General features: G+C 41.6%; 1 protein-coding gene across 1 annotated transcript; it reads right to left on the reverse strand.

Moving 5' to 3' along the window:
- Positions 1 to 208: 208 nt before the first annotated feature.
- LOC135541125 (sodium/hydrogen exchanger 3-like) lies at positions 209 to 15,599 on the reverse strand. The gene is made up of 13 exons (XM_064967241.1): positions 15,338 to 15,599; positions 9,402 to 9,704; positions 8,993 to 9,153; positions 6,282 to 6,360; positions 5,743 to 5,920; positions 3,483 to 3,703; positions 3,058 to 3,260; positions 2,827 to 2,916; positions 2,481 to 2,551; positions 2,191 to 2,320; positions 1,882 to 2,033; positions 908 to 1,028; positions 209 to 496 (listed from the first exon to the last, which is right to left on the reverse strand). The coding sequence occupies exons 1-13, from the start codon at positions 15,597 to 15,599 to the stop codon at positions 209 to 211; spliced, it is 2,259 nt and encodes a 752-aa protein (XP_064823313.1).
- Positions 15,600 to 17,228: the final 1,629 nt, after the last annotated feature.

Consider the following 17,228-nt stretch of genomic DNA (forward strand, 5'->3'; position numbering starts at 1 on the left):
CTAGTTTGAGCCATTTCTTTCACGCCTGTTACGTTAGGTTAATGCAGAGGTATCTAAGCCCAAATGGCAGAAAGCAAATGTAATCAGCCTCATCTTTCCCCCTTAACCATTTCATATAATGCAAAAGAGAAGTGAAAAGCAAAGAGCAAGTACCTTGATCACCATAAGGATGGTTTTTACTTTTATCCGAGGAGTTTCCGTTTGGCATCTAAAAATGACATAACATGAAATTACACAACATACACATTACATTGCCTATAAGAGGATGGCTATGAGGTCGGACACAGAGGAAGGGGGAAAAAGTGCCTTCACCCCTGACCTTTTGTGGTTTATCTTTCTTTTGATGCTTGGTTTGGATCTTCTTGGCAGGGGCGACACCCATTTTGGCGGACTTGAATGACTCTAGACGGCTTCTCATTGTTCTCTGGAAGATCTCTTGCACCTCATTCTCATCCCTGTTGGTTTCGAGGTGGCTCCGACTGTACCTGTGTCTGTGCTGTTGAGGGAATGAGAGGAAGAGAACAGGGTAACTGACCATCTTCATCTGTGTATGGCTGGTTGTGGATTGACAAGATGCAGGAGATGCTTTAGGAGACAGAATCCCCATACATTTACTCCCACAGATTGGGATTTCCCTTTGAGTACAGTATCAACAAAAATAAAAGGTAAAAGGATTACAACTGGCCTGTCAGCACACAAACTAATGCGATGAAACAAGCAACCAATGACAGTGGCAAACTAATGATAAGTGATTTGGTGCTAAGATAATTGCTCAACATTGAGGGGTATTTAAGACACAGATTAAGCCTAATCCTGAGATTCTCCTTTGAGTTTGTCTTTAAGTCCAGGACAAGGCTTAATCGATGTCCGGGAAACCGCCCCTGAGATTTTTTGAGTGCTCTAATACCTGTTTCCTGCCTCTGTACAAGTGCTGCTGCAGTAGATGGTGTGCATTAAAGTCCTCTGACTCCCTCATTGTCAGGTCCTGCTCATGCATGTCTAGGCAGACAGAGGGCACAATGTCCTGTCTAGAACGGAAGAAATATAAATGTACACTGTTGTTGTTTAGCTGGCCACTGGAGGGCAGACACTGAAAACGTACCAGACCTACAGTATTTCAAGTGTTACAATACATTGAGGAGCAAGGAGAAGGATCTTACTCTACAAAAAGTTAGTGTCTACTCACCATGCTTTTGCTACTGTATGCTTTTGTTTCTATTTTGAATCATCATATTTGGTGGTATAATAATAGTAGTTACTTAAAACTATTAGAAAGAAAGATTATGATCATCATGGCATCAGCTAATTGGGATCCAGATAAAGATGACAAATCACAAATCCCTCTCTCCTGAATTCTGCAAATTATAAAAAGTATGAGAACAAATCTACACACCTATTTCGGATACCCCCCAACATATATTTTACTAACAAATTCCAAGAATTCTTCAATAATATAAAGTAAACTTGGAAAATCATAGATCAACTGTTGGATAAGATAAAGACATCTACAACTATTCAATCCTTTGTTGGAAATAAGACCTATAGTGATCCTGATGTTATTTAGTAACATTTTTGTGAATGTGTGTTCCTCTCTGTCAAAGAACATTTAGAAAACTGATGGTAATCCCTTGGATTACGTTTAAGGGACATTTCCCTTCTCTGCTTCCTGATGTAAGGTTTCTCATGAATAAGTCAAGCTTATGCTAGTCATCCTGCATCTTCCAATGAAACAGTTCCCTGTGATGGTATGAAAAAGGTTTTACGTTTATATGTCTGCCAACCTAAGTTAATGATGCATGTGTTTTAGACAGCATCCCAAATGACACGCTAGTCCCTATTTAGTGCATGACCAGAACCATAAAGCCAGGAAATGTTGCTTACAAGATAGAGGAGAGTGGAACATGATCCGGTCCCATATTATCTGCCATGATGTCAGGCATAATCTCAGAGAAACTGGCACGAAACTTCTTATTGAAATCCACATCGGCCTTGGTCTCATTCCGAATGAACGCCAATGAGCCTCTGCGTTCTCCCTATGGTGGGAGCATAAGAGGACTTCATGGTCTGCCATCCAATTTCTTTATTTGTTAATGTTACTGTAGATCAGTGATCTTGGTGGTCAATATATTGTGTTTGTAAATACAGTATTAAGTTGTCATGGCTTTCCTTGACCTTGTGAGTTGCTCTTACCTCCTTTACATAGCTCATGGCATCCTTGAGGTTGAGCTGGTGGAAGATGTTGAATATGTAGTCACGGGATTTCCTGGCAGAGGGCTTCATCAAGAACCAGCACAACCACCTCTCCTCAAAGTTATGCCACCTTAGAAGGATACGAGAAGATAGGAAAAGGATACAATTCTAAAAATCTGTGCTAACGTTCTGTCTTTCAAGGTATGGTATGTGATATATTAATTCAAACTGTACTTATAATATGATAATAACTTATTGAAGTTGATAATGTGATGTTAGTGTCCAAATACTTGTCTCTCATGTAGTTATGTCCTATTTGTCCAGAAATGTCCTCTATGGCGACAAGCATGTGGTCAAAGGTCTGAACAAATAAAAATGAATGGTGAGTCATGGATTTATTTTGTCAAGAATATATTTAGGTCAACCAATTTCAACACTGTTAGATTAAATGGTTGATGCCTTGTAAAATAAGGGTTCAGCTATATTGGAGGTGGGTTTTGACTTTTGTGGTCTGACCCTGAAGATCTGACACAACAAAAGGTGAAACTTTACTTTGTGGATTTATAAGAGAGATGTATGGTTAGTTATCTGATTCTCAGGTTGATGAACAACAAAGACTTCTAACCAAATATTTACCCTATTCTGTATTTTTTCAGCTAGTGTGAGTTCTGTCACAGCTGCTCTCTTCACTTTCAGCCAAGTGACCAGTGGTTTCATGGTTATTCCCTGCAACAAAGAAGAAGAATATATAGTAAACTGGTAATTAACATATGCCAGTCTATTCAAGTCAATACATATTACACTATGGAAGAAAAACATTTCCACAACTAATGGACTGAAGTTTTACATTTAAATTAGCCATTTTACCTGCAGCATGACAGTGAAGTACACCACTATGAGGGTGGTGCTGACCATCAAATTCTTCTCTTTGAACTTATTCTCATCCAGCATGGCCACAAGGCCGTAGGCAACTGCCCCTCGCAGGCCACCATAGCTCATCACCACCTGATCAATGAACTCCAAGGGAACCAGTCGGTACTTGTTCAAAATCCAGGTAAGGAGAAAGACCCCTGTGATATAAACACACAAACATACATAGACACACAGAGTGTTAGTGCTGGTAATGTGATGCCTTGAATGAGAATCTTTGAGTAAAATACTGAGCTACATACACAGGGATTGCAAGTTTATAATCAGCCCTAAGCTTCCAAACTACAATATTGTTCATCCTAAGAAGAGTGAAATGGAGTCAGCAGTGATTTCACAAAATCATACTAAAGATCACAACTGACCTATGAACCTGAACACAAAGATGAAGAGGAGTGTGAGGAGGATGAAGCCTGTGTTCCAAACCCATACAGCTGGATCTATGGCCGAGATGCCGAGGAAGACAAAGATGATGGTCTCTGAGCCATTGGCGAACACCTTCATGACGTATCGTACTGTGGTGACCGACCTCTCATCCATGTTGGCATTGATATACTTCTGACAGCAGATGCCACAAAACACGATCCTATGGCACAGCAGGCAAATGGATCGTATTTCATGGTGAGTAGAGGGCCCAAAGATTATGGACCATAATCTTCTATAAGGCTCATACTGTACATACAGTGCATTCAGACCACTTGACTTTTTCCACATGTTGTTATATTACAGCCTTATTCTAAAATGGATTAAATCGTTTTTTTCCCATCATAAATCTACACACAATACCCCATGATGACAAAGCCAAAATTGGTTTTTAGAAATGTTTGCAAATGTATTTAAAAAATGTAAAAACGTCAGATGCATCAGATGTCCTGGACTCCACCAAATTGAGATGGTTTGGGATGAGTCAGACCGCAGAGTGAAGGACAAGCAGCCAACAAGTGCTCAGCATATGTGGGAACTCCTTCAAGACTGTTTGAAAAGCATTCCAGGTGAAGCAGGTTGAGAGAGTGCCAAGAGTGTGCAAAGCTGTCATCAAGGCAAATGGTGGCTGTTTGAAGAATCTCAAATATATTTTAATTTGTTTAACACTTTGGTTACTACATGATTCCATATGTGTTCATTTCATAGTTTTAATGTCTTATTCTACAAAGTAGAAAATAGTAAAATTAAAGAAAAACCCTTGAATAAGGTGTTCTAAAACTTTTGAACGGTAGCGTAAGTACTCAGACCATTTACTCAGTACTTTGTTGAAGCACCTTTGACAGCGATTTCAACCTCGAGCCTTCTTTGGTATGACACTACAAGCTTGGCACACCTGTAGTTAGGGAGTTTCTCCCCTTCTTCTCTGCAGATCCTCTAAAGCTCTGTCAGGTTGGATGGGGAGCGTAGCTGCACAGCTATTTTCAGGTCTCTCCAGAAATGTTCGATCAAGTTCAAGTCCAGGCTCTCGCTGGGCCACTCAAGGGCATTCAGAGTCCTGATGCCACTCCTGTGTTATCTTGGCTTGGTGCTTAGGGTCGTTGTCCTGTTAGATCATGAACCCACTCTGGAGCAGGTTTTCATCAAGGATCTCTCTGTACTTTGCTCCATTCATCTTTCCCTCGATTCTGACTAGTCACCCAGTCCCTGCCTCTGAAAAACATCCCCATAGCATGATGCTGCCACCACCATGCTTCATCTTTGGAATGGTGCCAGGTTTCCTCTTGTTATTCAGGCCAAAGAGTTCAATCTTGGTTTCATAAGACCAGAGAATCTTGTTTCTCATGGTCAGAGTCTTTAGGTGCCTTTTGGCAACTCCAAGCGGGCTGTCATTTGCCTTTTACTGAGGAGTGGCTTCTGTCTGGCCACTCTACCATAAAGGAATGATTGGTGGAGTGCTGCAGAGATGGTTGTCCTTCTGGAAGTTTCTCCCATCTCCACAGAGGAATTCTGGAGCTCTGTCAGAGTGACCATCGGGTTCTTTGTCACCACCCTGACCAAAGCCCTTCTCCCCCGAATGCTGAGTTTGGCCGGGCGGCCAGCTCTAGGAAGAGTCTTGATGCTTTGACACTTCTTCAATTTAAGAATGATGGAGGCCACTGTGTTCTTGAGGACCTTCAATGCTGCAGTAATATTTTGGTACCCTTCCCCAGATCTGTGCCTCGACACAATCCTGTCTCGGAGCTCTAACGGATAATTACTTTGACACTATGGCTTGGTTTTTGGTCTGTCATGCACTGTCAACTGGGGGACCATATATAGACAGGTGTGTGCCTTTCCAAAGCATGTCCAATCATTGAATTTACCACAGATAGACTCCAATCAAGTACCAGAAACATCTCAAGGATGATCAATGGAAACAGGATGAAACTGGGGTCTGAATACTTTCTGGATTCATTTTATTGATTTAAAAAAAATGTTTTAATCCATTTTAGAATACGGCTGTAACATTAAAGAAAGGTGGAAAATGTAAAGGGGTCTGAATACTTTCTGGATTCACTGTACTAAGTAACTGAAATACATATCCGAATCGATTACAGCCAAGTGGAAAAATCATGTTAGGATGTGTTTTGAATAGAACATCCCTTTACGGAAAGGGTATTGTTGGCCTAATAAATCAACATAACACTCAGAAGCACTTACGACAGGATAGCGGATAGCGAGAGCATCTCAGCTGTCAGGTAGGAGAGGTAGCCTAGGATGAAGATGAAGCCTGGCTCGATGATCTGGATGTTCTTTGTGCATCTGGTCAGGAGCGAGATCAGCAGAGCAAAGATAATACCAACCAGGGAGCCTCCGAATGCCACCACGAAGAACGAGACTACACATGGTAGAGGGAGAGAATGAGAGTGCGAAAGAGGAGTGAGAAAGAGGAAGAGGAAGACGGACATATGGAGAGGCAAACAGTGAACAAAGATATTGATTATTTCATGAATACATAACGTTTTAGTTAAACAGATTACATAATCTACTGCTTGTTGCATTACCCTTTCAGTTTGCTTCAAGATGGCACAAGAAGTTGTCACTATTGATTACACGACAGGATTGTTAATGGCTTGGCATTTGGCCTGAGAATCCAACGCTGAAAAATGTGCATCCCAAATGGCACCTTATTCCCTATATAGTGCACTTAATAGGGAAACAGTCATTTGGGATGCAAAAAGTGTGTGGATCTTACATACTTATGCCTTTAATGATCTCTACAGCATCGATTTCTGCCCCTCCCAGCGACACGAATGCATCAAACACATTGAACAGCACCTGAGGGAACATGGACATAAAGATGACTGGTCACTGAGGAGGTGGGGAGGTTAGGGAACCAAATGCAACCAAATCAATAGAACAGTATGTTCTTTAATGCAGCGGTGTTTAAAGTCCGTGTCGTGGAATTGCAGTGGGGTGGGAATTTACATTTTTAAAAATTGCAACTTTATTTTTTATTTTGGAGGGGGGGGAACTATATACAGTGCCTTGCGAAAGTATTTGGCCCCCTTGAACTTTGCGACCTTCTGCCACATTTCAGGCTTCAAACATAAAGATATAAAACTGTATTTTTTTGTGAATAATCAACAACAAGTGGGACACAATCATGAAGTGGAACGACATTTATTGGATATTTCAAACTTTTTTAACAAATCAAAAACTGAAAAATTGGGCGTGCAAAATTGTTCAGCCCCTTTACTTTCAGTGCAGCAAACTCTCTCCAGAAGTTTAGTGAGGATCTCTGAATGATCCAATGTTGACCTAAATGACTATTGATGATAAATACAATCCACCTGTGTGTAATCAAGTCCCCGTATAAATGCACCTGCACTGTGATAGTCTCAGAGGTCCGTTAAAAGCGCAGAGAGCATCATGAAGAACAAGGAACACACCAGGCAGGTCCGAGATACTGTTGTGAAGAAGTTTAAAGCCGGATTTGGATACAAAAAGATTTCCCAAGCTTTAAACATCCCAAGGAGCACTGTGCAAGCGATAATATTGAAATGGAAGGAGTATCAGACCACTGCAAATCCACCAAGACCTGGCCGTCCCTCTAAACTTTCAGCTCATACAAGGAGAAGACTGATCAGAAATGCAGCCAAGAGGCCCATGATCACTGGATGAACTGCAGAGATCTACAGCTGAGGTGGGAGACTCTGTCCATAGGACAACAATCAGTCGTATATTGCACAAATCTGGCCTTTATGGAAGAGTGGCAAGAAGAAAGCCATTTCTTAAAGATATCCATAAAAAGTGTCGTTTAAAGTTTGCCACAAGCCACCTGGGAGACACACCAAACATGTGGAAGAAGGTGCTCTGGTCAGATGAAACCAAAATTGAACTTTTTGGCAACAATGCAAAACATTATGTTTGGCGTAAAAGCAACACAGCTCATCACCCTGAACACACCATACCCACTGTCAAACATGGTGGTGGCAGCATCATGGTTTGGGCCTGCTTTTCTTCAGCAGGGACAGGGAAGATGGTTAAAATTGATGGGAAGATGGATGGAGCCAAATACAGGACCATTCTGGAAGAAAACCTGATGGAGTCTGCAAAAGACCTGAGACTGGGATGGAGATTTGTCTTCCAACAAGACAATGATCCAAAACATAAAGCAAAATCTACAATGGAATGGTTCAAAAATAAACATATCCAGGTGTTAGAATGGCCAAGTCAAAGTCCAGACCTGAATCCAATCGAGAATCTGTGGAAAGAACTGAAAACTGCTGTTCACAAATGCTCTCCATCCAACCTTACTGAGCTCGAGCTGTTTTGCAAGGAGGAATGGGAAAAAATGTCAGTCTCTCGATGTGCAAAACTGATAGAGACATACCCCAAGCGACTTACAGCTGTAATCGCAGCAAAGGCTGGCGCTACAAAATATTAACTTAAGGGGGCTGAATAATTTTGCACGCCCAATTTTTCAGTTTTTGATTTGTTAAAAAAGTTTGAAATATCCAATAAATGTCGTTCCACTTCATGATTGTGTCCCACTTGTTGATTCTTCACAAAAAATACAGTTTTATATCTTTATGTTTGAAGCCTGAAATGTGGCAAAAGGTCGCAAAGTTCAAGGGGGCCGAATACTTTCGCAAGGCACTGTATATAATATATATGGGACAATATACAAACGGTATATAGAAAGATCATTTGAAAAATGTAATTGTATTGAGTAAATGTATGTACTGGTTCTCCTAGAAAGCTGAAAATGCAGTGGATTGAAGGTTATTATTTCAAGTTATTTGAAAATCTAAATTGACTAAATGTAACGTTGTGTAATTAGATTTTGGGTGGGGTTGTGTCGCCAGAAAAAAATGAGCATCCCCAGAAATTATGGCCAAAAAATGAGCATCCCCAGAAATTATGGCCAAAAAATTAGCATCCCCAGAAATTATGGCCCAAAAAATGTGCATCCCCAGAAATTATGGCCAAAAAATGGGGTCCCTGCTGAAAAAGTTTGAATAATGGGGTCCCTGCTTTATTGTGTTACAATCAATGGAATAAATGGTGTAGTCTATCCATTGGAAAAACAGAATTATTCCTGGTCTATTTGTATGTGATTTATGTTGTTATGTACAAACGGACAGCATTCTCAGAGTGAAGCACATGACTGATGCATGCAGTTCAGCCAAGGAGCCCTGCCTTGGAATGCAGTTTGTGTATTGACTTTGTACTTCACTCATTGGGTATATCTTTGCAATGATAAAGTTCACTAAAGCAACACATTTCAAAAGTTGAGTACATTTTGTGGGCAAAAAAACATAGTGTAAACATTAATTCAGCGGCCTAAATGGCACCTTATTCTTAGTCTACATATTGAACTTCTTCTGACCAGAGACACACCATTTGGGTGTCATTTGGGACATTGCCTAATAATTCTGAATGAGGATTCAAATGTGAGACAAACCACTGTGACACCATCGTTGAGGAGGGACTCCCCAAACACCATGATGAACAGGACCTCGTTGACATGGACCTCCTCAAACACAGCAATTACAGCCACGGGGTCCACAGCAGCAATTAGACTCCCAAACAACAGGAACTGAAGGAGACCAATGTCGATATCACCTGCAGAGGCCCAGAGTGAAAGGTATAATGATCTCAGACCTTTAAACTACATTACCCGTTAACTTGCTGATTGAGGACCTCACAAATGCCAGTTTCAATCATCAGTTCAAGCTTTGGTCGGGCCAGTTCCAAATGACAGCCTATTTCCTGTATAGTCACTACTTTTTACCAGGACCCCTGGCCAAAAGAAGTGTACCACTGTATAGTGAATGGGGTGCCATTTGGGACAAACATGTTGGCTGCCTTACCCATGGCCCCGCCCAACCAGCACCCCCAGAGGCCGAGACCCACAGTGGCAGCGTTCCAGCAGGTGCCGATCACAGCGTAAACCAGGATGGCGCCCATGTTGCTGAAGAACAGCTTGTTGGGCATGAAGTAGCCCGCATCCAGGATGACTTGGGGCAGCAGGTAGAAGAAGAAGACGGTGGGTGTCAGGGTGAAGGTCTGCATCTTGTCTGCCCCGTAGATGATGCCGCCCAGGATCCAACCGATGAGGATGAGGAGGGCACTCTCCGGGATCACACTGGTCAGGCTGTGGTTCAGCTCGACCACTGTTGGGGAACAAAGAGAGACAAGAGACAAAGTCAATGATACGTACAGGAAATGAGAGCCAAAGAGTGTCAGCGAGTAGAAAAGATTACAGGGATAATTTTGGTAGATTCAGGTGCAGACGAGCCAAGTCAAACAGACCTAAACCATAAACTGTCTCAGGTACCAACCCAGTCAATTATTTCTGCTTCATTACTGCAATGATGCCTCAGAGAGAGTTCATAGCGCTTGTGCTCTGCTCACTGTCTGGCAAACCTCTGAAGTCAACATCAACTTTCAGGGCCGAGTCGCTGGCACTATTTGAGCATAATTGGGTAATGAGTTCAGTCAACCTTACACGTTCTTGATCCCTGGGGTTGTGTTCATAAAGCGTCTCAGAGTAGGAGTGCTGATTTAGGCTCAGTTTAGTTTTGCCTTTAAGATCCCACTGAATATGCATACATGAACTGGGAGGACCTGATCCTAGATCAGAACTCATTCTCTGAGACGCTTTATGAATACAGGGTCTGGCCTCCCTACACTTTGTTGATCCTTGGGCAATAACGGGCTCAAGATGCCCACAGGATACTAGGGAGTCAGACATTGACATCTGTTCCTTCTTGACAACTTTCTTGGGCTTCACACACAGGAAAGTGCTGAAACTCAAATCCCTAACTAAACGGTAAAGCAAAGAGATTAAAATGTGTGAGGATATGGTGTCTGTAAATGATCAACCATTTCGGATGACTGAGAAAGTATTTTGAACCCTGGAGTATGATTCATTGGCAGCGTACCATTATAAATGTGCTCATCACTCACTCACACTCTGGATAAGTGGAATGAGGCAGGGATTTCATAAATGTTTTATCAGATTCTACTTATTCAGATTACCTCTTCTCTATCTTGATGTGGAGATATTCACTGATAATGCACAGCAACCTCTGGATTTGTCATCCACCCACAGTGCTGAGGGTTGTATCTTTCCGGTACCTCAGGGTTGTATATTCTGCTAAGGTGTTTCAGGCTACAGGGTGCTCTTGACTGCTGGAAGCTCAATTAAAGATTAAGTTTAGATTCTCCTTTACTATTCTGTTTATTTATCCTCGAGGACCTTGGCTGTGAAAAGAAAATATTTAGCAAGTTGCAAAAGCTTTTGGGAGAGTTATAATCCATTTTATGTGTTACTTATACTCAAGTGATGTATACCCAACACTCCGGATCTGGGATAAATTAGTTAAATGTTAAGTAAACAAATAGATAAGCTGTTGTTCAAAGGATTTTTTCTTTGTGACATTTATGGTTATTGGTTAGTTACATGGATTGAGACCACTCCAGACTAACTCTTAGAAAAGTATCTTTGAGTAAATTATTCTTCACTTGTTTGGAGAAACGTTTAACTGAATAAAACACGCATTTTTGTTCATCATTTGCTCAGCTTTTTCTCCCCTTCTAAATGTTCTACTTTTTTGCCACTGTTTTGGACGTAAGCACTGTTCCTGTCTGAAGCACAGTGATTGGCCTTGAGAATATAAAGTACTGTATGTAAGAAGATGCCATATTCACACTTATTTCACACCTACTCAAAAACCATTGTCAACATTTCTGAACAGTTATCTATGGAATGTCTTAATATATCCCATGAACTTGAGTAAAACGCTAAAAGCACTTGGTCGGGAGAACAGTGTGTTGCCTTGATAACACTGACAAAGGCTACAGTTACCAGACAGTAGTAGCGTTATGCTGGGCCTATTTATGGCACAAATGCTACACAAAAGACAGATTTTGTTCTCACTGGAGGGATGGTATTGCCTGCTACCTTTGATCAGTCTGGTGTTTAAAATTGACCTCAAATCCTATTCTTCCCCTCTAGGTCCTACGGTCTTACATACATACACAGTATACAGTGGCAAGAAAAAGTATGTGAACACTTTGGAATTACCTTTGGAATTACATCTATGTCACAAAAATATACAAATACAGTCTGCTTAAACTAATAACACACAAACAATTATACATTTTCATGTATTTATTGAATGCACTGTGTAAACATTCACAGTGTACGGTGGGAAAATATGTGAACCCTTGGATTTATTAACTGGTTGACCCTCTTTTGGCAGCAATAAACTCAACGTTTTCTGTAGTTGCAGATCAGACCTGCACAATGTTCAGAAGGAGTTTTGGATCATTCATCTTTACAAAACTGTTTCAGTTCAGCAATATTCTTAGGATGTCTGCTGAACCACTCGAGGTCATGCCGCAGCATTTTAAATCGGGTTGAGGTCAGAACTCTGACTGGGCCACTCCAGTAGGCGTATTTTCTTCTGTTGAAGCCATTCTGTTGTTGATTTACTTCTGTGTTTTGGGTCGTTGTCCTGTTGCGTCACCCCACTTCTGTTGAGCTTCAATTGGCGGACAGATAGCCTGATATTCTCCTGCAAAATGATAAACATGGGAATTCATTTTTTTTCTTTTCGGTCCTGACTAGTCTCCCGGTCCCTGTCGCTGAAAAACATCCCCACAGCATGATGCTGCCACCACCATGCTTCACCGTAGGGATGGTGCCAGGTTTCCTCCAGACATGACGCTTGGAATTCAGGACAAAGAGTGAAATCTTGGCTTCATCAGACCAGATAATCTTGTTTATCATAGTCTGTGAGTCTGCAGGTGCCTTTTGGCAAACTCCAAGTGGGCTGTCATGTGCCTTTTACTGAAGAGTAGCTTCCATCTTGCCACTAACATAATGGCCTGATTGGTGGAGTGCTGCAGGGATGGTTGTCCTTCTGGAAGGTTCTCCCATCTCCACAGAGGAACTCTAGAGCTCTGTCAGAGTGACCATCGGGTTCATGATCATTTCCCTGACCAAGGCCCTTCTCCCCCAATTGCAAAGTTTGGCCGGGCAGCCACCTCTAGGAAGAGTCTTGGTGTTTCCAAACTTCTTCCATTTAAGAATGATCGAGGCCACAGCATTTTTGGGAACCTTCTATGCTGCAGAAATGTTTTGGTACGCTTCCCCAAATCTGTGCCTCGACACAATCCTGTCTCGGAGCTCTACCGACAGTTCCCTCGACCTCTTGGCTTGGTTTTTGCTCTGACATGCACTGTCAACTGTCAGACCTTATATAGAGAGTTCTGTGCCTTTCTAAATCATGTCCAATCCATTGAATTTACCACAGGTGGACTCCAATCAAGTTGCAGAAACATCTCAAGGATGATCAATGGAAACAGGATGCACCTGAGCTCAATTTTGAGTCTCATAGCAAAGGATCTGAATACTTATGTAAATAAGGTATTTCAGTTTTTTATTTTTAATACATTTGCAAACATTTCTAAAACCCTGTTTTTACTTTGTCTTCATGGGGTATTGTGTGTAGATTGCTGAGTATTTTTATTTATTTAATCTATTTTAGAATAAGGCTGTAATGGAACAAAATGTGGAAAACGTCTGAAGGCAACGTAGGCTTCCCTGATCAAATCAAATTTTATTAGTCACTTGTGCAGTTGTAGACCTTACCGTGAAATGCTTACTTACAAGCCCTTATCCAACAATGCAGTTCAAGAAATAGAGTTAAGAAAATATTTACTAAATAAACTAAGTATATCCTAGTATATAGGTCCTGGATGGCAGGGAGCTTGGCCCAAGTGATGTACTGGGCTGTACACACTACCTTCTGTAGCACCTTACGGTCGGATGCCCAAGCAGTTGCCATACCAGGAGGTGATGCAACCGGTCAGGACGCTCTCGATGGTGCAGCTGTGTAACCTTTTGAGGACCTGGGGACCCATGCCAAATCTTTTCAGTCTCCTGAGGGGGAAAATAGGTAGTCGTGCTCTCTTCACGACTGTCAGTAGTCTACGCTGATTTTTTTTAAAGATAATAGCAATGGACAACTGCAATGTGTTGCTACAGCTCTCAACAACATTGCTGCCCTGAATTTAGCAGACTCTATCGACAAAGCTCAGTGGGAGAATGTTGTGATGGACTACTTTCTGGAGGACGGTGGGCTGACTTTCCCTGACTCTGAAAAGGAATCAGATGATTAAGAAATCTTTGACTTGGGTGACAACAAATAACCACATTGTCAATGCACCAGACATTGCAGAGTTTTGTGATGACACATCAACAGTGTTGTTGTCACAGAAGAAGTGGACCAAATTTTGAACTCAGTGTAATGCCCAGTAGAAGCAGAGTATGAGAAGGGAGATGGACAAAATGTGGAAGTTTGATTGCAAATGAGAGAGACGAAAAGATAACTCAGAAGGTTCTCGTAAAAAACAACTCTCACTGGATTACATCTACAAATAAAGGGAATATTGAACATTGTTTAATACTGTTTGCTAGCTAGCGAACGTTAGCTGGCTGGCTAGCTAGCTTGTCAACATCAAACCTAGCTAACTAGTTGCTTGGTAGCTAATGCCAGCTAACATTATAAATCATATCTCATTTAGTCAGAAATCTGTTTGCATTGTTAGTTATACAGTAGCCTACTGTTAGCTAGTTGATTGGTTAGCTTTACCTGCAGATTAATGCTGTATCATTTCATGCATGGTGGCTGGCTAAGTGTATGACAATCTGTTTGTATTACTAATCAAATCAAATCAAATTTTATTTGTCACATACACATGGTTAGCAGATGTTAATGCGAGTGTAGCGAAATGCTTGTGCTTCTAGTTCCGACAATACTAAACTGTATGGGTTGGGATTATGGTACATTTATATGTTTAGCTAGTTAGCTTGCTACATGTCTAAACAAAAGAGTCCACTTAGCCAGATGATAACATGACCCATAAACTTAGCCAGATGTGTTTGGGGGTGATATGGCCATCTACTGTGTTTCATGAACATGTGAACAAGTCTAGACAATAGAGACCCATCCACTGAGCTACGGTAGATGAGTCTGGGGGGTGGTTTGATTGGATATACATTGGGTTTACTAGAGACAATATGAAGAACAAAGTGTTTGGATATAGGCCAAGGACTAGATAAAGTGTATTTTTACCTAGAGAATTTCCTTTTTATAGGCTACTACTTTCACCACTTGTTTTCTACACTACCTTAATCACTCGGTTTAGCACATGGCCTCACGTGAAGACTCAAATGGGGGAGATGGTTGGGGCTAAAGCTGAAAAGGGTGTGAACGATGCTGAATGGGCATACTCAAAAAAGAGCTCTCCAGCAAGTAAGAAACTTTCAAGTGGATTTTCTGGAATAACAAGTTAATCACATTTCAAATAGGCATAACTTTCCCATATTTCGCCAACTGCAGTGTATGATATACAATTTTGATGCTCGGAGTCTGTACTTTTTTCAAATGTACAAAAAGTCAATATTGTAAATGGTACATAACACTCAATTGGGAAATGTAGTCACATATCTGTCTGCCAGCACATTTTTGTCTGATACTAACTCCACAGTATATTCTCTGACATAGCAGTTTGTGTCTAACAATATTCTAAATTATGAAATAACTTTCCAAAGTGGAGCCTGAGTACAGTCTGGGTCTCCTGTTGAAGAACTTAACTGCTCTTCCTAAAGTTTTAAAACACTGAATTAAAACAATCATTTAGCATCATTTTCATTAGGACTGAATTGAAATTAGACACCAATGTCTGATAGATAGGCCATTGGAGCTGATCGCATCCCTCTTTGTATACATACCCATCTTGGATACCCCAGCCACAAGTATCCATAAGGCGATGAGGTAGGGGGCTTCCACATGGTGCCACTTAAAGGTCACAATTTGTATCCCTGAGATGCTGGACCCATGGCCCCCTCCAGCCTGGCTGTGGTTTGATCCCACCACCCCTGGCTCCGGGTGCGACCCCTGGGTTGCTCCCACCTCCGTACCCTCAACAACCAGGCGGACTGTGCAAGTAAAAAATGTTGTCCCTAGTAGCCAGAGGCAAGTTCTGCATGCCATTTCACCAAATAAGTAGATTGATAAATAAATCAAAGGCAGAAAAACTTGTTCTCAAAGTTCTTTGAGTAGTCCTCTTTCTTTCTCACTCTCTGAAGACTTGATCGGGTCACAGTGGTGTGGGCCAGGCGGGTGCCTGAGGGCGGTGGTGCAGTGAGGGCAGAGGTGTACGGACTCACTGGCTCAGCCGTTTATATGTCTTCTCGGGGGGGGGGGTAAAGTACCTCCTCTGTAGGGCCACTGCTCCTGGTTACTCAGTCACGTTGAGCAGTGTCCGCATTGTTTCGGTTCCTCAGTCTACTGTACTCAATCAAGGGCAGAGATTACTATGCCACTCTCAAGGAGGAAACGTCATTCCAAAAGTGTGCTTTCATGCCAGATACAAAGTTGTTACATTTGATCTGTGGGTATTTTTAGGACCGGTTTTCAGTGTGGAATTTCAGTTCATTATTTGCATGCCTGGTTGTGCATTGTGCTGAGCCAAGGTTAACTTTGATTATGTATTTTGGATTAAGTTAAAATAATTCAACTGTTCTGCAAAGTGAGCAGCATACACCTGCTAAGTAATGCCTGATAGCTTGTCTTAATGATTGATGTGTATATTTCACAATATTTGTTCATTTACTCTTGTGGGAATTAGAATGCACGTTCTTTCAGGAATATTATAAACATTGGGGATTTGGCAATACATTAATTCAATTCTCCATTTGTTTCAAACATGATACAATGTATTGACTGCATCTAGGTGGTGAGGGTAGGCAACAACACATCTGCCACGCTGAACCTCAACACAGGGGCCCCTCAAGGATGAATGCTCAGTCCCCTCCTGTTTTTGGCAACTGATCATCATCTGACCGCAAGGTGCTACAGAGGGCATAGCGGCGGGAAATAGAGGAGCACAGGGTGCTGCAGCACCCCCTGAAAAATCTGAATTTAAAATATGATATATATATATTTTTTTTTCTTCCACAAATGTAGTGCACTGGGCCTTTACTAGTCCTGTATTAGCAGATCAATATAGTGTCTATAGTGCGGGCAAAATCTTTTGTTTCACTATAGTGCACTGGGCCTTTACCAGTCCTGTACCAGGCCTTCTGTAGTGCATCCTCCCCCCCCCCCCCCAAAAAAAAGTACAGCGCCGCAATATATCTCAGTTTATTGCATAAATCATACATGCATTGGATTGCAATGATGGCTCAGTAAAATAATCACATCAAAACAGCCCCCGAAGTCTCCGGGTGAAAGGAGTTGTCCATGGTGCTGTCATTCAAGGTCCTTTATTTACCCTGTTTGTAATGAGCACAGGATGTTTGCATTTTGGCTTCTGCTTAGATGGATGAAGCCAGCGGGGAACACATGCGGCATACAGACACCACCGACCACAGACCTACCATAAATCTTACTTGCAGTAGTGTAGTGCTCTTTTTGGGGGTGAGGAATGGAAAAAACTGTAAATTATATCATAATTTACTCAATCAAAGTTTGTACTGGCAGATGTAACCTATTGAATAGCCTATCATTACTGGACTCTCAAACCCCTGGAGTGTTACCATCCTGTAAAGTTTCACTCCAATCCCAGTTGTAACTAACCCGATTCATCTTATAAACCAGCTAATTACTAGCATCAGGTGT

Source organism: Oncorhynchus masou, chromosome 6 (genome assembly GCF_036934945.1).
Source record: "Oncorhynchus masou masou isolate Uvic2021 chromosome 6, UVic_Omas_1.1, whole genome shotgun sequence".
Lineage (NCBI taxonomy): Eukaryota > Metazoa > Chordata > Actinopteri > Salmoniformes > Salmonidae > Oncorhynchus > Oncorhynchus masou.